Source organism: Notothenia rossii, assembly GCF_949606895.1.
Source record: "Notothenia rossii genome assembly, chromosome: 4".
Lineage (NCBI taxonomy): Eukaryota > Metazoa > Chordata > Actinopteri > Perciformes > Nototheniidae > Notothenia > Notothenia rossii.
In genome coordinates this window covers 80,843,801-80,865,959 of record NC_136902.1, presented here as the reverse complement: position 1 = coordinate 80,865,959, position 22,159 = coordinate 80,843,801, and the positions used below count along the sequence as shown (strand labels likewise).

Below are 22,159 nucleotides of genomic sequence, written 5' to 3'. Positions count from 1 at the left end.
GGTGTAAATAGCATTGTTAGCTTCGGACACCCGGGTGTAAATAGCATTGTTAGCTTCGGGCACCCGGGTGTAAATAGCATTGTTAGCTTCGGACACCCGGGTGTAGCATCTCCCTCTAAAAACCAAAACAAAACAAAGCAGTATAATCTTCCTGTCTAAGGTTAATGGTATTAATCTATAACTCACCTAAATCACTGGAAATACCTATCCCAGTGGCAGCTACTGTATCCTCACACGTTGACAAATTCATCATGTGTTGGCAAATGAATGTGTTGTATAATTGCTTCAGATATGGGTGCGAGTACAAGCTGTCCAAAAATAGCCACAGGAAAAGCCCTGTTTCGTTCACTGTCGGCCATAAAAAGAACCTGATTCATAGTAAATGTTATTTACAGCATTTACAACTACTCCTTACGTCCCTTTCCCTCAAGTAACTTCGCTCTTGATGAGTTGCAAAATATGACTCAGGTGTTTTTCGCCATGTGACCGTGTGTGGTTGAGTGTGCTTGTGAGTGTTTGTGTGTGCGCGTGCGTGTGACATAAGTGTTGTTATAGGTCATCCATATGACTATAAAATATTTCTAAGCACTTAAAGGGTCACCAAATTGTGTTTGCTAAAAGGGCACAGTGTGTTGATAAAGCTGATTTATAGTATGCTCTTTTAACCCATATCTACATGAACCAGACCATATTTGAAAACGTGATGAACCCTTTTTCTGACTTTTTTCTTTGTCCTCAACCCTTTAGATCATATGAACATAGAAGAATACTTTGAAGATGATGAGGAACCACCTTTGCTGCTCAGCTCTTGTCCTTCTCACGGTAAACATGTGCATCTGATCTGACTGTTTGTACCATATGCAAAAATGACACACTTGTGTGCATTGTACAAGAACATCACCATTTTGTAAGTGTATCAACATCACATTAATGTAAACCTCCACTGATCTGTGGGCTTGTGTGTGTGTGTCTTCCAGGTGTTTGGCTGTATTGGGACTGCAGCAGTGCAGTGTCGGTGGGGGGAAGGTTGTGTGTGTCTGCAATGCCCTGCCGGCCAGGAGCCTTCCAAGGTGAGACAGCGAGCTGAAATAGCTTTTAAAATATATGTTGCTATCAAGTGCTTTTGGTTCCTTATAAGTATTTGGTTGTACCATCAGAGTCTACAAACGTTCTCCCCATGTTCCTTTATTCTCTCCCCTCCCTACCTGTTTAAATACACTTGTTTCAACAAGCTGAATTATTTTCTTTCTTGCAAATGATTTTAATCTATGTATGTGAAAGTGAAAAGGTGGATATCATTGTTTTTATTCCAGTTAACAGAGACACTCATCCTCTCCATCACCAAAGGGATGCTCTTGTTTTGTGATTAGTGGCCTCTTTTGCTTGAGTTTAGAAGTGTTTTCTTTCTTGCCAGGCTTGTGGGCAGATCCAAAGTCCAGCAGAGGAAGTGCAATGTCTGTTGTGCCCGACTGGAAGCTTTTCAGATGCATTGGACTCTGAACCTTGCGTACTCCACACAGCCTGCGAGGTCCTCGGCCGTAAGGCTACAACCCCTGGCTCTGCAACTTCAGATGCTGTCTGTGAGGATTGTCTGCCTGGGTAAGGCTTACCTGTCTGCTTGTAACTTGTTCTAAATTAGGTCATGTCATTCGCTTTGTTGAGAAAAAAAAGACATAATCTCTAATAATGCTCTTTTCCCTTATTTATTTTTTCTTTCTTTTTGCAGGTTTAGCTCCATTGCCAAAGAAGGAGTTTCCACCCAAAGTCTGTGTGTGAAAAGTAAGTGAGATCCTGGAGTGTGTGTCTGAAATCGTTCTTTTTGTCCATCATTCAGTTGACAATTATTACTCATTCCTTTGGAGATTAAGACCATGCTTTATCACCCTGCTCTCTTTTTGCTCTGTTCCTTCTTCTTCCCTTTTCTCTCAGCATCTTTGCATGTCAGAAAGGTGCGGACAGTTGGTAAAGGTCCCTCCAGTGGTGCAGGAGGGCCGGTCAACGGCACAGTGGTGCGCAGCGCTGAGGAGAAGTCAGCAGAGTATGCAGTCTTTGCTATTGTGCCTGTCTTCTGTGTGATGGGCCTGTTGGGTATCCTCATCTGCAACATCCTGAAGAAGAAGGGATACCGCTGCAGTGCTGACAAGGAGGCAGGGGATGAAGAAACTGCCACACCACAGAAAGAAGGTAAGAGATATTATATCATAGTAATTCCAAAGAGAAAACAAGTTTAAAAAGTGAGCAAGAGATCGAAAATAGCAGTGCTAGGTACTACTGAAACAAACATTTATGTTAAGGTTGTTGTCACGTTTGCCCGTGAAAATCCTAATTAACACACACATGCACAAGATTTGGTAAAGTGAGTCGGGGAAAAGACAAGCCCATGTATCTCTGTAATGGGACTGCACGCAAGCCAACATGGGAGGCTTTTTTTTAATCTCTTTTAACTTTGACCTTGCAGGGGTCATTAAATGCAAGGAATCTTAGCGCATGCTGTTATTTTGTAATTTTCCTATCTGAAAAGGTGGGAAAAAAATCTTTCCCATCAACTCACTCACCCTGCGGACGTAAGAGAGAAACTGACTTGGGTAAACATGGAAAGAGGTATAAAGAGAGGCGGGGTAGTGCTGAAGAATAAAGAGAGAAAGAGGAATGAGGCTGGTATTAACCGAAAGAGAAATTTGTATCAATAAATAAAACAAAGATAGGACACAGGAGGAAACAGTTAGCCTTTTTTCTCTCCATTACACAATGTTTGCCTACTTATCTTTTTAACTAAAATTGACATTTTAAAAAATGTGCTTTTATATGAAATAAACAAACAAGATATAATGGTTCCATAAATAATCTTAAGAGATGCTGGTATTTGGATTTTGACATTAGTTGTTTCCCCTTGCTTACAGTGTTTATGCTAGACTAAGTAACTTCATATTCAACGGACAAATATAGAATTGGTATCGAACTTCTCATGTTACTCTTAGCGAGAAAGACAATTATTTTTGTAAGTATTACTTTAAACAGCCTATAACTTGCTCCTTGAAGACCTCAAGATTCATAACTGAAAACATAAAGATTTAAAGTATTATATCATTTGTTCACATTCTTTTGTCATTCTTTTCCAGCCTCTTTTTTTACTATGCAGTTAATGTCATTTCATGAGAGGTATAAGCTTAAACTGGTAGAAAGGCTAAGCTGGCTCTTCCCTCACTCACCTGGCGGTACGAGGCTCAGAGGAAAGCTGTGTGACAGCCAATTAGCCGCAGAGTCAGGCTGCAGCCTCGACAGATTGCACTTTCTGTCAGCACGTCTCACGCCAAGGAACTGTTTACGTTTGCACCCAACACCTGCTGTTTTGGATATCCCATCATTCCTATCATTAAAAAGTTAAATTCAGCGCCAACATTTTCACTAGTGAATTATATTTAACATTTTATTTCGGTTTTGCTTTATCGACGTACACCCCTTGGTTGGCTCAAACCACTTCTTTGTTACACATTCACACTTGTAGATTTCTTGACATAATATGTTGATTGAATCAGTTTGCTAGCTCGTTTGTTGTTGATTACAAGACCAGCTCGTATGTCTCTTATCTTCAACCTCAACCACCAAGATGACAGCTCTTCTATTCCTTCAAGTCTTAAGAGCAGATACCACTCTGAAGATGCAATTCCAGAAGTCATAGCAACAGTCCTTAGGTGAAAGATCTCTCCCTTTTGTTTTCAGCGTTGCCTTGGTCTCTGACTCTCCAAGCACTGTGTTGTGAAACTTGAGACATCCCTGCACCTAAAGAGAAACTCCCTGAACCCCGTCCCCCTGCAGAACTCCTTAACTGCCCTCATACTCTCCATTCATCCCATCTCTTGGCTCTCTTACACCGCCTCCCGAGCCTCCACCCCCTTCTCGTATAAACATGACACCATATCCATCCATCTCTCCTTTCCCAGCCAGATTAATTATTCAATCAGGTCCTCATGGCTTATTACCCTTCTTTCTTTCTCGAATCCTTTCTCCTCTCGTTATTTCATCTGCGTTGTTCGTCTTCCTTCATCTTCTTCTAACCAAATTGTTCATCTTCTTTGTCAATCAACAGAGTTTGTCAGGAACTTCCAATCTTTATATATATATATCCAACTCCTGTATGTTTTAATTTGAGTTTGACTGATTGGTTAGTGATTGTAATTGAAATATTTCAATAAAGGACAATACAGAATATAATGCAGATAACAATAGGTTAATAGAACGGTCAGAGGGCAGTTGGAGGTTTAGGATACTGCATTGGTTCTTACTCTAGCAATTTTCTCATCATCTCTGCTCAGAGTGAACACCCATGGGGATGAATTACAGAAGCCAAGCTTAGCATGTTAGGGCTTGAATCCAAGTCTGTGGCAGAGAAAAGTTTGACTTATTGGTGCACAGTGACAGGATAAGGAGAGGACAAATGTGGGGTGGATAAGACCAACAGAAATGTGAGCTAGAGTCAACTCTGCAACTTTGAGTTCAAGCTCACAAGGGCAGAGTGAAAGGTACAGTTTAGTTGCTGCAGTTTTCAGTTCCAGCCATAAGCTCCAAAAGACTAATGCAATCAAGCGGAAACATTTTGTTTTACTTGAAGCACAAATGTAAAACAGAAATTCATCAGGACACAGGATGATTGGCTGGTGACTTATTGTGGCTGACACTGAAACTCTAAACATATGGCTGTGACTCTGCTGTAAGAATAAATAGTAGAGAATGAGTGCCACACTGTGAAATGGATGCCGTTATCCTCGCATAGCAACTGCCACTATGGAGAGAAACCCAGCTTTTGTTATGGCCTAACAACAGCCTGACACTGCTTATGCAAGAAAGACATGCACATTGACACAAATGCATACAGTCACATTTTGCTTTGTAACACACTGAAACAGGGGTCACCTGGCATTGGGGGTCTACAAAACAGCAGACACACACACACACACACACACACACACACACACACACACACACACACACACACACACACACACACAGCTCTGTGTGCTTCAACAGTGCTGAATAGAGTGTGATCGCTGAGTAAGCTATTCTAGACCTCATCACTCTCCTCTCAGCTGCCTCTCTGTGCTTTGCTATTATGGGATGGTCCGGGGTGTTGCTATGGAGGCATATCTATTCTTTGCTGTTCAGTCATCCACATCCATCCTTATCAGTCCCATGGTGCACTGGGGCACTGTATCCCAGCAGTGACATGCACTGTGTGAACTGTGAAGGAAGGAACACATTGTACACTGTTAAGTCAGTTAAATATGTGGGTGGACATTTAAAAATATATGGCCCTTTGCTTCAAGTTTATATTACGACATATAACACATCTTTAGAACACATTTTTTACCATAAAGTTTGGCAACTTTACTTAAGGTCTTCCTCTTGCACACTGCATTTCACGTTCTCTGTGTTGTAATAATCTGACAACACAGAGAAAGCCATAACCATCTACTTTGGAAAATAACCAAGCCTTTTCACAGTACACCAAACACTGGTAATAGTTCTCTACAATATATTTTCAATACTAATCTTGTTGTTTTTATGCATATGACTGCCTTTGTATTTGTGTTAAATGTACGTGTGTCATTACATGGACTTAACATTTTCAATATACTACATCTACAACCCCGAAGTGCATCATACAGTATCAGAAGGTATCTGATTTTCTCTGTCTGTCTGTGTTTTTTGTTTGCTCTAGGTAACAATTGTCCCTACATATCTGACGACCTGAATGAAGACACCATCAGTGTTCTGGTTCGCCTCATTACTGAGAAGAAAGGTACGTGCAGTGAGGTGACGTCACGTAAGAGATTGAGGTAAAAGTCATTAGGTGTCTTGTGGCTTTAAATTGTAACAAGGTGTCATCAGAGTGCGTCACAAACGCATCTCCACTGCTGCAAGCTCAGACCGTTCACGCCTTATCTCCATCAAAAATGGTTAACGTTGAACTGCAAGCACTGACTCAAACCTTTTTCAAAGAAGTTTACTATTCTTATCAATGATCAATGAGCACTGATTTACAGAATGGATTGTCAATCTTGTGTTTGTTTGCTTTTCAGAAAATGCTGCTGCACTGGAGGAATTGCTGCTGGAGTACGAGAGCAAACAGATGTCCATAAGCAAAGGCTCCTCAATCAAGTATGAGACCACACTCGCTGACACACGCCCTGCATGGATATATATACCTTCAACATATACTTTGCTCAAGCTGTTTAAGGTTGAGATGAATACAGAGGAAAGCACAATTTGGGAGAGTGCAAAGCAGAGCTCTCGATTCTGCCAAGAGATGTTTACAGAGAGTGGAAGGGAAACCTTTCCAAAAGATACAGGCAGTTTTTCTTTAGAGATGAAAGCAGAAAGCTGAATAATGATGTACACCTATAGATTAGAAACCACCTTTAATTTAAACATAGGTTGAATATGAATTGAATGGAAACAAATATGAATTGGCTCATTTTCCAGTAGAACCAGCTAAAATGAAACAATACAAACAGTTTTAGTTCTTTAATTTAACATTTGAATGCATGCTTGGATTTACACGATAATAATTCAACATTGGTTCCTTGACTGGTTGGGTGTTTAACTCACATTTTACACATCTTATCAATATCATACCTGCTGCTCTTTATTCTTGTTTTACTCTTTCAACAAAGAAAAAAATATGTATTGTCAAAGCAATGCACATGTAAACAGCATCTGAATTTCAGCTACAGCTCCTACTTGGCATAGCATCACGCTCTCTTGTCTGGAGTAAATGTCTGACATAGTTGATACCGCTGCCTCTTGAGTCATTAGGCTCGCCAGCATACCTGTCACTAAGCTCATTGGCTGTCACATAGTTAAAAGTCACACGATTTACATGACCAAAACTACTGGTGGGTTGAACTTTGGTTATAATCTGCGGCTGTTAAAAGTGTTCAAGTAGTCAGAAGTTAATCTTACAAATCCAGCAACATGCTGCTATATGCCACAGTCTTCACCACTGTGTTTTCCTTCATCAGCGCTGGCATTAGGGGACAGGAGGCATGTTCTAGTCCAAATTGCCCTTCTAACAAATATGGATGTGAATGGGTGTATTACACTTGTGTTTGTGTTCCACATATGCAATAGTAAGAACTTGGCATCTGGCTTTGTGCTGTTGCTCGATGGGCTGCTGCTGTATGTGAGCTTTAGATTCGAGAACATTCTGACACACACACACACACAAAATGCACACCGAAATCTGGAAAGCTCTCAGGTCCTCTCTGTGTGTGTGTGTGTGTGTGTGTGTGTGTGTGTGTGTGTGTGTGTGTGTGTGTGTGTGTGTGTGTGTGTGTGTGTGTGTGTGTGTGTGTGTGTGTGTGTGTGTGTGTGTGTGTGTGTGTGTGTGTGTGTGTGTGTGTGTGTGTGTGTGTGTGTGTGTGTGTGTGTGTGTGTGTGTGGGATGGGAGGGTCACGACAGGTCAACCACTAACTAGTGCAACACAGGGACACGCGGCTGCATTTTGTCCCTTTTGTTGTTTTGTTGTTTTGCCTTTCTCTGCACAAAAAACAATAGAAAGACAACAACTAAAGAGGCCTGAATGAACATTCCAAAAATATAAGAGTTACAATTTCAAACTACAATTTATTTTGTATTTCTATTTCAATTTTGTGTATTATTATTTTTACATTCACATTACATTGCATTTAGCTGATGCTTTTATCCAAAGCGACTTACAATAAGTGCATTCGACCAAGAAGATACAACCTTGAAGAAAAAATAATCATATAAGTACATCAGGTTTCATAGAGCCAAACATTTCAAGTGCTACTCAACTGGCTTTAGATAAGCCAGTCCTTTATTAGTATATAAGTGCTTTGTTAATAATTCTATCGCTCGAAGTGGAGTCGAAATAGATGAGTTTTCAGTCTGCGCCGGAAGATGTGTAAGTTTTCTGCTGCCCTGATTTCAATGGGGAGCTCATTCCACCATTTTGGAGCCAGGATAGCAAACCCACTTGTTTTTGCTGATGGGAACTTGGGTCCCCCTCGCAGTGCGGGTGCAGCGAGCTGTTTGGCTGATGCAGAGCAGGGTGCACGTGCTGGGGTGTATAGTTGATGTAGGAAGAGCCAGATCCTTTCACAGCATGGTACGCTAGTACCAGTGTCTTGAAGTGGATTCTAGCAGTTACTGGAAGCCAGTGAAGGGAGCGGAGGAGCGGTGTGGTGTGGGAGAATTTAGGAAGGTTGAAGACCAGACGAGCCGCTGCATGAAAACTTAAAAAGAATATCTGTTAAAAGGTGTAGTTGAAGGTTTCGATATTCTTTTTAGGTTTTCATACTCGTTTGTCATCATGGCATTAAGCTTTCACTCTGCATCAACAACAACAACAACAACAACAACAACAACAACAACAACAACAACAACAACAACTTTAAAACAAAGCACACACTCCACACTAAATATACATTTTTTATGCCACTTAAGGGTTTTAATGATACTCTATTATCAGTATGATTTGCTCTTACAACCATCTTATAATAATTTTTTCATTTCAGTATTTTAATTTTTAGAGAAATTAACTTCTTGTCTTGACTAAAAAACAGACTTAAATGTTTGTAAATGTTGTCCAACCAATCATTTATTTACCCCCTCTTCATCCTCTCCTTCTCTACCCCCTAGGTTCCCAATGCTGTCTCCCCTGTCCCAGTTCTGCTCCCTCCCCAAGCTGTGCCCCCATCAGTCCCACCATCACACTATCTCTGGCCTCTCCGGCCTGGCCCCCAAACACGGCTACCGCTGCACCCGCTGCGCCCAGCGGAAGTGGCCCGCTGTCCTCATACCACCCCTGGGTGCCCTTAAAGATCCCCTGAAGCCCGCCAAGACCTTCATTGTTCCCTCCCTGGACAAATCATACGACCAGCAGAAGAGACCCCTGCTTGGGGGGGTGTTTGTCGACACCCACCATACACAAGCTGTTGTGCCAAATACTGTACAGAACAAAGTGGAAGGGAGTGAAGTGAAGGAGAGGAAGGAGGGAGAGCTGACCGTGTTGTCTGTGGGGAGGTGAGACATGTCCTAATACTTCATACGCAAAACAACACACAACTGACATGACGCATGCGTGAGGACAATACAACATTTTCAGCACTTTTTCTCACATCCAAACCACATTTCAGAAGCAAATATGTAATTCATAACACATTTATTTAGAGTTATAGTTTTCAGTTACTTTGAAGATAAAGATTTTTCTATTAACACATTTGATTAAATATGATGCATTGTTATAGATTAGTATGAAACATTTTTAAACTTAGAACTTTTACTTTACAAACAGATTTCAAGTCGCTCAGATCCCAGAGATGAAGCCTCTCACGTTGGAAACCAACAAATCATCCCAGGAGCAGCAAAACTCCCTTTTTGGAGGAAAGTCCTTCTCCTCATCATCTGGGATCCAGAGGTACAACCTGCAGCGCACACTCTCTGTTTTTGCTTTTCCTTCAGTATTTCTTTTCCCCAGCATGCAGCTAATTGTTATGACTTGCAGTGCTGTGAAGTAGCGCAAGATCATAAGCATCTGAGCTAATGTATTTTTGTGGCCAGCACCGAATGATGTGGTCTGTTTTACTGGGAAAGGAAATTACACACAGTATGATCATTGTCTCTAAAATGATTTGGGAAATGAGTTTCTTCTGTATCCGGTTGTCTGGTCAAACATTCTGTGAATCCAAATGATTACAGTAATCATGTAGACCTGACTGTGGTCAAAACTATCTATTAAGTCTTACAGTCACACAAAAATATCCTTAAATTAGACAATAATTTATGCTTCGAATTAGACCAAAGGAGGAAAAGGCTCAAAAGCATGTTATTTCTTACTCTTGAAAATCTCTTTCACTCCTTCTCCTATTATGCCGTTGATGTCCTCGTCCTGCCACCTCCTTAACCTTTTATTCTCTCTCTGTTTCAGATGAAGATACAGAGAGATGTAACACTACCTCGCTGAAAATGACCTCATAAACTTGACAGCTGGCAGGGAGGGTGTTTCTAGAAATCTGACAAAAAGAAACCCCAAGAACCACCTCAAGCTCAAATAAGTTGTTTCTACATAATATGAGGAGAAAAAAAACTGTATTTATTATTACATGACAACAAAAGTGTACTATACATTCCCAATGAAAAGGGAAAGTGGAGAGTGGAGCTTTTTAAATACCAGAGTGTCAATTCCCGACACTAGAAGGAAGGATGAGAGACAAAAACAAAGAAGATCATTTTGGATCGTAAGAAAAACACATTCTCAGCCACTAAAGTTGTGTTTCCACAGAAGGAAATGGAAACAGGGGTAAAACACATTGCATGTAGACAGACTTGTGTGAAGAGGACAAAAAAAATGTGGAAGACTTAACTGACCAAAAGACAAGACCAATACATCAGTGAGTCTGAAACAAGCTGAACTGTGTATACTACATTTAAAAGAGAGGAAATATTAAGCCAAGTAGTCTGCTATCAAGTATACAAACTACGAATGCTAGACACTTGATTTAAGACTTCAATAGCACTACAGAAAGTATTATACGAACAAAATGTTATGAAACTAAACACCATATTGTTGTTTTAAATATTGTTTTATTATAAGTTTAGTAAAATAGCTCCTCTTCTTCTGCTCATATAGGATTTGAAAAAGATGAATGTAGTCTTAACAGAAGATGCACTCACTGAGATCAGTGAAAGTTTGACAGTTTGCAACTTTAAAGCTCTTAGACTAGACACAAGTAGGTGATCAGGGGCCAAAAGTTCCTCTCAGAGTGGGCCACTAATACTTTATGACGGCAATGTTTTTCTATTTACATCACTGCATCCCAAACGGTAGTAAGAGGCTGAACTCCTACTGAAAAAACGAGATGGATAGATATTACTTTGTAGAATAGAACTTGTAAATGAATGTACATTATGTAAATATGGGTGGGTAAAAAAAGACATACAGCTTTTTATAATTTTAGCATACACTATGTATAAGGTGAGAGACGACTGCATCGCAGCAATAAGTGACCCTTGTAGTCCATCATTAAAAAAACATGAAATCTGTCCCACCATCATGCATATAAGTTGAATTGCTGGTTCATCAACATCTTATAGCTTCCGCACCTACTGTATATGGCTTTTCACAATTTGAGTGCAACGTTTCACTGTTTTAGTCATGAGCTTTTAAAACGTTCTCAACCACATTCATACAGTACACATAGCCAGACTCAAGTTATGCAATTTTCATAACTGTAAGAAACACGATCATATTTTATTCCAGTTTAATTAAATGAACCAACCAGTGGCTGTGCAGGATTAGTGGTTGAGTTACACCAAAGTTATGCAGCCGAGTTGGCTTCAGTTTACATCTTCATGGCTGTAAGAGTTTACTAGAATCATAAAGGCTACTCATTTACATATTAACTTAATTTGTTAAAAGGAATATGTCAACATATCTGGATGGACTGAATATGTATTGGTTGCAGCCGTTTCATTTTTTCTGTTTTTATTACTATTATTATAGGACTATTATTGCTGAAGTGGTACTGGTAGGAAGGATTCAAAAAACACATTCATCTCATCAACTTTGTAGAATTGCATTTATAATATGACTTTTTTTCTGTATGATGTTTTTACTGTTAAAATAAAGAAGAGGTGTATTTTAGATGCTATCTTCTTTGTTGTTCTTGCTGGTGGTGTATACAAATGTGTTATCTACTGTTGGCTGATGTTGGTATATGTGAGGTATAGATGTGCGGAAGAAAATGATGGACTATAAAAACTCAAAATGTGTTCTAAAGCATCGTGAGCAATGACCTGCCTGTTTGTTAGACAGTGTCACCCTCTAGTGGTGGCATGGTGTTCAATAGATGAAATGACATGGATATTAAACAAATTCAGTATATTACATTAGACAAATTATAAAAAATGTATAACCACACATTTGTCAAAATCTATACATGTTTAAATAACACAATTTATTTAATTCCTTCATATTTGGACACAAACTGACATCCGCTAAAAAAAAATCGCAACTCGTACAGTATAATCAAAGTCTTGTTTTTGCAGTTTTATGCTCACTTCAAGAGACATCCTGTTTCGCCAACTATTTACAAACACATTGACAAGCGTGATTCATTTTGCGTTTTCATTTTAAAAGCCACAGACTCATTATTTGTACGTTCTTTGTCTGATATGTGAAAAGAAAGGTGAGCAGAGGTAAACCCACTTCTGTCTATCCAAAAACATCAGTTGTCCAGTAGGATCTTTACCAAAAAATGTACAGCTGCAAAGCACAGTGTCGTTTATTTACTTCCTCTCACTATACTTTTTTAGACATAACAAACACAACATATCTTTTTAAGTCCATTAAATGAACAACACAACTTAAATGTTAAGTTACATTCTTTAAAACTGTATTGCCCATATTTGATTTGGTCAAATCTGAGCATGCATTTCTATTTGTTACGCAAATCTGAATGAAATCTGTGTCAGTGGATGTTGTGCTGCGTCAACCAAAAGAAACCTGCAATAAGAACTGTCATTGTTGTCCTGACAATGTTCAGCTTTCTTCCAAAAATTGTTTCACGCATTGGATCAGAGTTCTGTTGTTAAGGTTCGGCCCACCCTTCTTGATTTAGATGAAGATGGCTTTTTCTTGCTGAGAGTACTGCGGGCGTCGTGCCCAGCCAGAAAGTAAAGGATGGGGTCCACACAGCTGTTGGCACTGGCCAAAGGTCTGGTCACTTTGTAGGCCACACTGGAGGCTTCCAACAACCTACAGCTGATCTGATGAACACATAAAAACAAGATGTACTGAGCATCCAAAGTCATTTAACACATTTACTCTAAAAGTGTTTATCCTCACCTGTGTTGAATCGACCTGCCTTAGGTATCTAAATGAGTAGTAAAGACTCCTGGTGAGGTGGAAAGGCAGGAAGCAGAGCATGAACACTGCCAAGACGATGATGATCATTTTCACTGACTTCTGCTTGGTGCGTTGTGCTCCCAGAGAGCCACCTTCAGACCCCCAGCCAGGCTCCAGAAGCTTCCGCACCATGAGGCCATAGCACACCATCACCACCATGAACGGCAGGGCAAACATGAGCACGGACACGGCTGTGCTGTATACCAAGAAGTCATCAAAAAGCTCTGGGCTGGTGGTGTCGTAGCAGATCCGTTCATTCTCAACATCCCTGATAGAAGATATATTAATATTATATTTCAATTTCATTCGATTTATTAAACTGTAGTTCTGCCTTATTTAGCATTGAACCAAAAAAAAGACGTAGGAGTAACAGAAGAAAGGAGAGATTAAGTCAATGTGTTAGCTCTCAGGTTGGTGCCCAATAAGGTTCCATAAGTTACTTACTGTGACACAAAATCAATAGTCCCACACTAAATACAACTAAGAAGGATTTAACTGTTGGTAGGGAATTAAGAAATATATCAATAAAAAACAGAAAGAAAGACCAATCAAAATCACCTAGTTCTTGAGAAGTAGAGAATAGGTGCCTGGCAGAATAAGACACAGGCCCACACGGCCACAGACACCAGCTTGGCCTGGCGAGCGCTGACCCAGTTGAGGGAGCGCACCGGATAGCAGATGCCAACGAAGCGATGCAGACTGATACAGCACAGGAACAGAATGGAACCTGCAAGGTGAATACATATTTATACACTCTTTTTCATACTGCATGGATTCTTTCTGAACCTATAAAGTTGTCCTTGTTGATGCCTGTTAGCATTTTTTGTGTACACTCTTCATGATATAATGTTAACGACTTGAGTATTGTAGTAAAGTTATACATTTTGTTGTGTCATATCAAGATGTGTTTCATTATGTTTAGGTCAGATTTTTTTACACACAATTGTATTATTTTGTATCATATTTATATATCAAATTCTTTATCTGTTGGATTTGAATTGTATGTCACAATAACTGTTGTATTCTTAAAAATGTCTTCTTAGGATATCAGGCAACAAGATGTCATACACTGTCATATTATTAGTGTATTGTTATTTTTGTAAATTATATTAGTATGTTATATTGTATTGTTTCGCACTGTATTGTTTGGCAACATATTATATTGTATCATTGTGTGTTGCTTGTTATGTGATTTTGTAGGCCTGTGTGACCATGTCATCTGTATGCTAAACTGTCAGCCGAGTTTAGTCAGGCCTAGTTTAGCATATTGTATTCTACCGTGAGTTGTAGTCATAGTATTGCGTAGCCTAGTGTGGCATTTGGTAAGGTGAAACATGCCTTTACTTATTGTGCAATACTGTGTTGTGTACTTTGTCAAATTGAGTTGCATTGCATTGCACTGTTTATAAATGAGGATGTAGACTACACTTTTTGTCACTGCAGGTCATATCTTATTTTTCCTTATGTCTTCTTGTATCCAATGATATTATAAAACATCATACTATACCATTAGTGTAAGCATAGTATATTTGTTGTATTGTAGATGTCGTATTGGATAACTTACATCACATGTCTCCACTGTATTAAATTAACACTATTGTACTCTCTTTTGGTATATCATACTGCCATCTACTGTACTTTATAATGATGTTTTTTTTGGTATTGTCTGAGTGTGTGTCATGCCATCACTGTACCATATAAGTTTGCATAAAACAGGAAGCGTATGATCTTGCAGAACGGTTCACTGAAGGGCCAGTCGTTCTCATCTGCATAGTAATAGATGAGGAAGGGCAGAGTGAGGATGTAGAGTGTGTCGCACATCGTCAGGTTGAACATGTAGATGGTGGAGGGCTTCCAGCGCTTTGTGCGGAACACAATCACATACAACGCTGTGGTGTTCAGAGCCAGGCCGATTAAAAAGACCAGGGAATAGCTGACAGGAAGAAGAATATATTTAAAATCCTCTTGAAAGGGACAGTAGAAGTCACTGAAGTTGGTGAGGTTGATTATTGTGTTGTCAAAGGTGGCCATCTCGGTTGTGAAAACCCTGAGGTAAAGACAAGCACAAAGGAATAGATTATTATTATGCTACATTTGAATAACTTTGAAGATGTTCTCATACACATTGAATGACTGTGAGAAAATGATATCAACCTAAATCACACTTTAGGGTGCGCCAAGTCATTCACCTTTGCATGCCTGAGCAGCACGAAGTAATTCCATGCCTAAGCATAATCAACCTGTCCAGTGTGATTTCGTAATCAAATTGAAACCATCCACTTTATAGCTTGAGTCATCCCATTTTAAATGTTTTGGGCTTTTCACATAATGAATCACTTTAATCCCAACGTCCCTTTAATTGCCAATTTCTTTCTGAATGGTTGAATAAAAGAGGGAATAGTTGTGAGATATAGAGAGAAGGGAATATACTTAAAAAAAGATTAAATCCTAGATAAATGACTGAAAGTTAATGTGTGTGTGTTATGTTTGATAGTATTGTAGATGTGTGTAACGAGATTTACTGTAGTGTTCCAAAGATTTGGAAATACCTAAGTCCTAATCTTTATCTTTGACAGGACTCAACTTGTCCCGGATGCAGTTTTAACTTGGTCTTGACTGGGACTCAACTGGAGCTTTTTTTTGGACTTGACCTAGACTTTATTAAGTTGGTCTTTATGTAGCCTGTTCCACTACCTGGCCCAGTGGGTTTACTTGATAAGATATCATGATATGTTTTCTCACTTTGTTAGAGAAAGGCTCTATTTGCAAATGTCTCATCTGCAGATGATTCGGTCAAAGAATTCACACAGGCTTGTGTTGTAACCTTTTACAAAACTTTAAGCGGTGTTCTCGGGCAGAAAACAGCACTTATTCTGGCATAATGCGTGTCAAAGTTTCCAAAACCTCACGGCTGGGAGAGGGAGAGACAGCAAAATCACTTTTTAACTCAAACCAGACCTTTAGAGAATCTGATCAACATGTTCTTTCTGTTCTACTCACAGGCGTTCATGCTATATTGTTTACCTCAGTCAATTTTTTTCTCTTCCTCTAAAAATGTGTTTATCTGACATACTCACGTTCAAAGTCACGTAAAAACATGGAGTCAAGCTTTCAAAACTTGCAAGCAAAGAAGACAGAAGGTGCACAACTAAATTGTTTTCAAACTCACTGATGAGTTAACCTACAGCGCTCTCTTGTTTCTTCCCTCTGATAATATTTCCTCTTTATCAAAAACATAGCTTCTGGCTCACATTGTACCCATTGCTGTCTTCACTCTCTTTTTTCTTCTTTAAAACAGCTGCAGGTTAAATATAACAGATAGCAGACGTGAGAAGGAGGGGCTCCTTTTGTATTCCTCCAAATTCTTCTGACATGCTGTGTGCACGCCACACAAAACGGAGCAAAATGTACTATTCATCAATGAAGTAATCATGTTTTTTACATTGGCTGTACACAATGTCATCATTGCACTGCAAGATATATACTAATAAGCCCCTTCCCCAGAGACAAAACCCTTAAACATATAAAATGACTCACACTGTACAATGCTACTTCCTGTCAAAGACTGTCCAACGCTGACCACCGTCTGTAAAGTATCCTCATTCTCATCAGTAAAAGTACAGTGTGTATTTGACTTGGTTGTCTATGGCTGAACGTCTGCCTAAGATAATTCAGTATGTGAAAACATGTAGAGGTGTGTTCCTGTCTGACAAGCTGCAACCTGCGAAGTGTGAAAAGTTAAGACTGGATTTACTGTGACTATCTGTAGGTCAAACCGCGGTAAAAAAAAGACAAACAGTAAGCTACTATTTTGTCCAAAGAATATTTAAGGACAGTTCAAATATATCCTACCATGCCACTAAATATATGAGAAACAGTATGATTTCACAGACAAATATATAATGTGGGAAGCAAAACTAATTATATGGGCCACTTTCATTTTTTTCGATTAAAGTACTTGCCTGTTTTTATGGTAAAAAGTCTCACCTTGTTTTTCCAAAGCAACAGAGATGTTCCTCACCAAATCATAAAATAAATCATAAACCAAAAGCATCCTGCCAGGATCCTAACAGATACTGTATATTCCAACAATAAATGCACGCCATGTTTTTGGTTGCCTCTGGCAGATAGTTATGTGTGTGGGTGTCAATAGAAATGTTTGGTTTCTGACTGCCAATGTGTGTGCACACATATGTTTGAATACGCCCATGTTAGTTTAGGTGTTATACTGAGAGGAGAGGTGAAAGAGTACTTAATGTCTTACTGCTCTAGAAACTCTGGGTATTAATGATTACAAGGCCTGTAACCTTAACCTTGGACGTGGCACACAGGAGGCATAAAGTACAATTCTTTAAAAAAGGTTTCCAAAATGAATGCTTTGAGGTAGTCATATATATATATATATATATATATATATATATATATATATACATATTTTAGTTCCACTGCCTTGCCTTTTTGTAAGACATTGATGACAACCATACAATAAATTGACTGAATTTCCACCATAACAAGTCAAAGGTAAATCTTAACCTTGACATTTGGGCAATTTTCAATTTTTCACCGGGCACACTGAGGTGAGGAGATTATCAAATATCAGAAAGAAAGACATATGTGATTTTTTGTTTCCCAAATGCATTGCATTGTGTTTTTCTCACCCAATAACCTACCAAATTTAAATTTCTGGTTAATTTTAAACAGTGAGCAACCACACAAACACAAAAACAAACAAATGCGGTCTGCAAACAAGTATGCAGACACTGTCTCAAACCAGCTGCATCTGCTGATGCCCACTCATTACGAGGGTGTTTGAGAAATCCTAATGTATTCCTTTAATTGTTCACTCAGTCAGCACCCACTTCCAATGAACTCCATGACCCTATTTTACCCTGTTTACTCCCTGGTGTCTGCACAAGTGTGCTAAATCATGGCACAACATGGACAAGCCTACCACAAATAATAAATGCTTTATTATTTAATTGGTGTTCATTTTGATGAGGGACTGATACAATAAAAGGCAATATAGCCTAATACAAAAATAATTTTAGCTGTAGGCCTACTAGGATTACATGCTTTTTAAAAAACATTATTTTTAACAACCTAAAGCGTCAAATTACAAATTTGTTATGCTCGTTTTTTTTAAAAAGGTTTCTCTCTCTTTTGTTGTTGTTGAAAATACTGATTTTCATTCTACTCCGCGGTCGATTTTTCTTGGATCGACTGCGGATTCTTGTTGCTATGCAGGTCTGCAGGACGCAGGCTCCTGTCAGTGTCAGCCTTTTCTCCTCGAGCAGGCTGGAGGAGGATGACAAAAATGCTAATGCTCATCGGATAAATAGTCCCTCATTGTAGTTATCACATTTATTGTCCCCTTATTTGGTTTAAAACATATATGAGTAGGTTTTATCGAGGTTACAGGCAATATGAGGCAAACAATAAGGATGTATTTCTGCTCAGTGTTTTTAATCGCCGACAGGTTCTGAGTTTCCCCTCTTTGAGGCGCTATTGAGCTTAGTAGCGGAAGGGGTTCCCCTATTATATTCCCCCATCCCTTTCCCTCTGCTTTTCTTCTGTCTGCTGCCCTCCTTCACAACACAGTACAGTACACACTAGTACTGTGGTAGTGGCAGCAGCCAACACAAGTGGGTCCAGTCTCTCCTCGTAGCTCTGTACAAACTAGCCATTTATCATCAATCATGGCCGCCGGAGTACACATTTAACTCCCGTGTTTCCTCCCTGTCGTCTGGAGGGGAGGATTTTTGGTTTGAGGAGACACAATAATAGTCCTCCACTGATTTTTGGATTTCCTCTTGGAATGACAATACATCTCGCAAGGGAAATACCATTCATGTCAATAATACTCCAAAATGCAGCCGCCGCCGAGGAAGGTGAGTGATTTCTGGAGTCCGTTATGTTTCAGACAATGAGAGACAGATACAGAGTGTAGTAACCTTATGTTGTGATTTACCTTCAATACATAAAGCTTCCAATGCTCCAGGCTTAAGAACAATTCAAATACATTTGATAGCCACCATTAGCAGCGTTTGCTAGCTCTGTTAGACAGTACCTAGTAGTGACATTAATATCTATCCAACGGTGTAGCGTGAGCCGTCAGACGTCAAATAACGTTAGCTAGGAAACGCTAGGTGTGCTAACATGAGACGTTTTATACAAAGCACCAAAGCATGATAGTAGGATAATGTTATATTGTGGCTTTTAATAAGAGAACGCCCTGTTGTAGAAATAACTTTAAATTAATATTGCAAATGTACATTAGCATCTGCACGTTGCCTTATGGCAGCAACGTTTAAGCTAGTAACCGTATAGTCATTACCACTGTCTACAATTTAACTTCAATGTAATGAAGCTCAGGTATTCATTTGCAAATAATAGTTAGTTTATTACAGCAGCATTAACAAAAGCTGCCATTCTACCACGTTGTGATGCTTATGTGTTAAGCAAGGGAAGACCTTCAGTCCGTCCAGGGTCACTTATTTTCTTCAAAGGCTGAGCTGACAAAAGCTACACACACACCCACACACACACCCACACCCACACACACACACACACACACACACACACACACACACACACACACACACACACACACACACACACACACACACACACACACACACACACACACACACACACACACACACACACACACACACACACACACACACACACACACACACACACACACACACACACAGGGAGACATGCTGGCAGAGCCATGTCCAATACTGACTTATTGATTCTGTATGGGCTGAGAAAAGACCACAGTCCCCTATAGCTTGGTACCCACTGTTGTGTATGTGAGGATATGCAAGTTGCTTGTGTATTGCTTTCTAGGAGTGTCTGTGTGTGTGTCCTGAAATAGATGCACAAGAGCCAATTATTCTGCTGTGAACCACTGCACAGTTTTTCTTAATTACCGCATATTGCCCCAGTGCCATTTATGCTCTGGGTTTCCACACACAGACTTGCTTTGAACATGTCATATCATGTCTGTAAAACACATATACACACTTCAATAGGTCCTTTTATCATGGCTGGAGTGACCAATATGGTTGTGTTCCTCCACAGCGTGTCATCATCAAATACACCATTACAGTTATATTATTGATTTTGTTAGATCTCATTTGTCAGCTGTCATGTATCTTTCCCATGCAGTTTGCTGTGAAATTCCTTCCAAGAATACAACTAAATTATTTGCTAAATACTAATCTCATACCCCCCCTGCCAATATGTCTGGCACTCAGTACACTCAGCCTTCAGCACAACAGCCAGAGTGTATCAGCATTTGGCTGTTGGATACTAATAATTTCCCTCCCAGTGCTACACAAACAGCCCTTAGTGTGTTGTCTGTCTGTCTCAGCACATCTGCTTACAGGCTGAGCTGGTTTGGGATCATCTATCTGTGGTAAATGGTAAATGCACTGAATTGATATAGCCTATTCCAGTCTTTGTGACCTGTCTAAGTACTTGTACATAACAATTCAGCATTCACCTACATTCAGGCAAAGGCGGCCACAAATGGGGCCACCTGCCCAGGGAAGACTAACATTCACACACTGTTGGTCAGCCGCCCCATCCATCAATCTATCACATATTCTAATGAATATTGTCACAAACTGGGGTAGGAGTTTGGGAGACCACATCTTGTGGAGTTTTTGTATCTACATCATTATTCATCAGGGTTATAATATTACTAGGGTTGGACTAATTGAATGTATTCACACAATTATTCTACAAATGGACAATAATTACACAACAAATTACTTACAACCAGCAGTTGCAAACAAAACAGCAAATAGCTCATATCAGAAGTAGGCTATCATGATAAAATAATAAATATATACGTTCTGTACATGGCAAATCTTTTAATATTTCCTGATATATTAGAGTTTTGAACTCATATTGGCCAACCCTAACAGCTGAGGTTGTACATTTGAATCACTGTTAAATGTGGAAACAGGAACTACTCTTTCAGCGATATAGACCTAACTGCTGAATCAGCTACCACTACACCAGCTGAGCTCTTCTCCTTTCACATGATCTTTAATAAACTGCATTTCTCATAATTAACTTCACCATATCCCAAATTTTTCACGGTGACCGTCACCCTCTTCTTTTCTTTACTTTCGCTTCATATTCTCCCACTCTTTCACACAGCCAACCACCAGCAACATTTCTAATTGTTTCTTCCCATGTCACCCCTGCCCTTCCCCTTTTTCCCCTTGAACCACTCCCTCCTTATCTTCAAAGACACAGCACATGAAAGTGTGTGTGTGTGTGTGTGTGTGTGTGTGTGTGTGTGTGTGTGTGTGTGTGTGTGTGTGTGTGTGTGTGTGTGTGTGTGTGTGTGTGTGTGTGTGTGTGTGTGTGTGTGTGTGTGTGTGTGTGTGTGTGTGTGTGTGTGTGTGTGTGTGTGTGTGTGTGTGTGTGTGTGTGTGTGTGTGTGTGTGTGTGTGTGTGTGTGTGTGTAATGTTGTTGATTGTTGTGTCTAGAACAGTCATGAATTTGCCCACTGTTACTCTGTTGAATAGGCGATGGAATTCACCCGACAATACACAATGACCAACACAGTGACTCTGTACGTGTTGGCAGGAGTGTATGCATGTGTGATCGTTTGTCTGCATTTTAAGGGGTTATCGCTCTGTCTTTTTTGCACATCACTGTTTTGAGTGCAGGGTTATAGCCACTGTTCTCATCCGGCACATTGATTTTCATATAAGGTGATAAAAAAGCACATCTTTCACAAATGCACATGGAGTCTGTCTGCGCTGAAATGCTGTTATAGGCTTTTAAATGTGTCTTCAGTCACCTCTAACTTCAAAAAACCTCCTCCAGCCTCTCCAGAAGTCTGACATGACCCAGACACTGATTGTTATGCTGAATGAATTACTGATGGGAATGTGTGCGCGTTCCTTTCACTTGACTCTCAAGCTGAGCACACTCAAGCTAGACGACAGGTGATTGTCAGATAGATTGATTGATGGGAGTTAAATTATCTCTCCTTGTATGTGTAAGTGGGTTTCTGTGATTCAGTAGCCTAATTCTTAGTAACTAATAGTCTATCGGTATACTAAGCAAGAAAGCCCAAAGTCATTCAGAAGAACATAAGCCACATTTGCGCAGTCTGCACCTCAAAGCTAAAAATACATTTCTCTGACTTTCTCGATCTCTATCAGCTTTTTTGGGACAAATATGGACTAATCAAAAA

At 39.7% G+C, this 22,159-nt stretch overlaps 3 protein-coding genes across 9 annotated transcripts in view; 2 read left to right on the top strand and 1 right to left on the bottom strand.

Annotated features, from left to right (window-relative positions):
- Positions 1-11,666, top strand: part of relt (RELT TNF receptor) — a 28,769-nt gene extending 17,103 nt beyond the window's left edge. For both annotated transcript variants that reach the window (XM_079677354.1, XM_079677355.1), the window contains 10 exons: positions 748-822; positions 978-1,070; positions 1,415-1,599; positions 1,727-1,779; positions 1,930-2,184; positions 5,717-5,797; positions 6,078-6,156; positions 8,663-9,046; positions 9,318-9,440; positions 9,951-11,666. In XM_079677354.1, the coding sequence (XP_079533480.1) occupies positions 778-822; positions 978-1,070; positions 1,415-1,599; positions 1,727-1,779; positions 1,930-2,184; positions 5,717-5,797; positions 6,078-6,156; positions 8,663-9,046; positions 9,318-9,440; positions 9,951-9,954 (1,302 nt within the window). In that variant the 5' untranslated portion in view covers positions 748-777 and the 3' untranslated portion in view covers positions 9,955-11,666. The remainder of the gene's footprint in view (positions 1-747; positions 823-977; positions 1,071-1,414; positions 1,600-1,726; positions 1,780-1,929; positions 2,185-5,716; positions 5,798-6,077; positions 6,157-8,662; positions 9,047-9,317; positions 9,441-9,950) is intronic.
- Positions 11,667-11,944: 278 nt separating this feature from the next.
- p2ry2.1 (purinergic receptor P2Y2, tandem duplicate 1) overlaps positions 11,945-22,159 on the bottom strand; it is a 30,971-nt gene continuing 20,756 nt past the window's right edge. The window contains exons 1-5 of one of the 4 annotated variants that reach the window (XM_079677357.1): positions 16,917-17,053; positions 14,624-14,976; positions 13,488-13,656; positions 12,870-13,197; positions 11,945-12,790 (exon numbers count right to left, since the gene is read on the bottom strand). In XM_079677357.1, coding sequence (XP_079533483.1) covers positions 12,599-12,790; positions 12,870-13,197; positions 13,488-13,656; positions 14,624-14,960 — 1,026 coding nt within the window. In that variant the 5' untranslated portion in view covers positions 14,961-14,976; positions 16,917-17,053 and the 3' untranslated portion in view covers positions 11,945-12,598. Of the gene's footprint in view, positions 12,791-12,869; positions 13,198-13,487; positions 13,657-14,623; positions 14,977-16,006; positions 16,438-16,466; positions 16,580-16,916; positions 17,054-22,159 lie in introns of those variants that run through there. The other 3 variants (XM_079677356.1, XM_079677358.1, XM_079677359.1) reach the window with 3 other exon arrangements.
- Positions 18,327-22,159, top strand: part of fchsd2 (FCH and double SH3 domains 2) — a 57,862-nt gene continuing 54,029 nt past the window's right edge. For 2 of the 3 annotated variants that reach the window (XM_079677353.1, XM_079677352.1), the window contains exon 1: positions 18,330-18,817. In XM_079677353.1, the coding sequence (XP_079533479.1) occupies positions 18,797-18,817 (21 nt within the window). In that variant the 5' untranslated portion in view covers positions 18,330-18,796. Of the gene's footprint in view, positions 18,818-22,159 lie in introns of all 3 variants that reach the window. The other variant, XM_079677351.1, reaches the window with a different exon arrangement.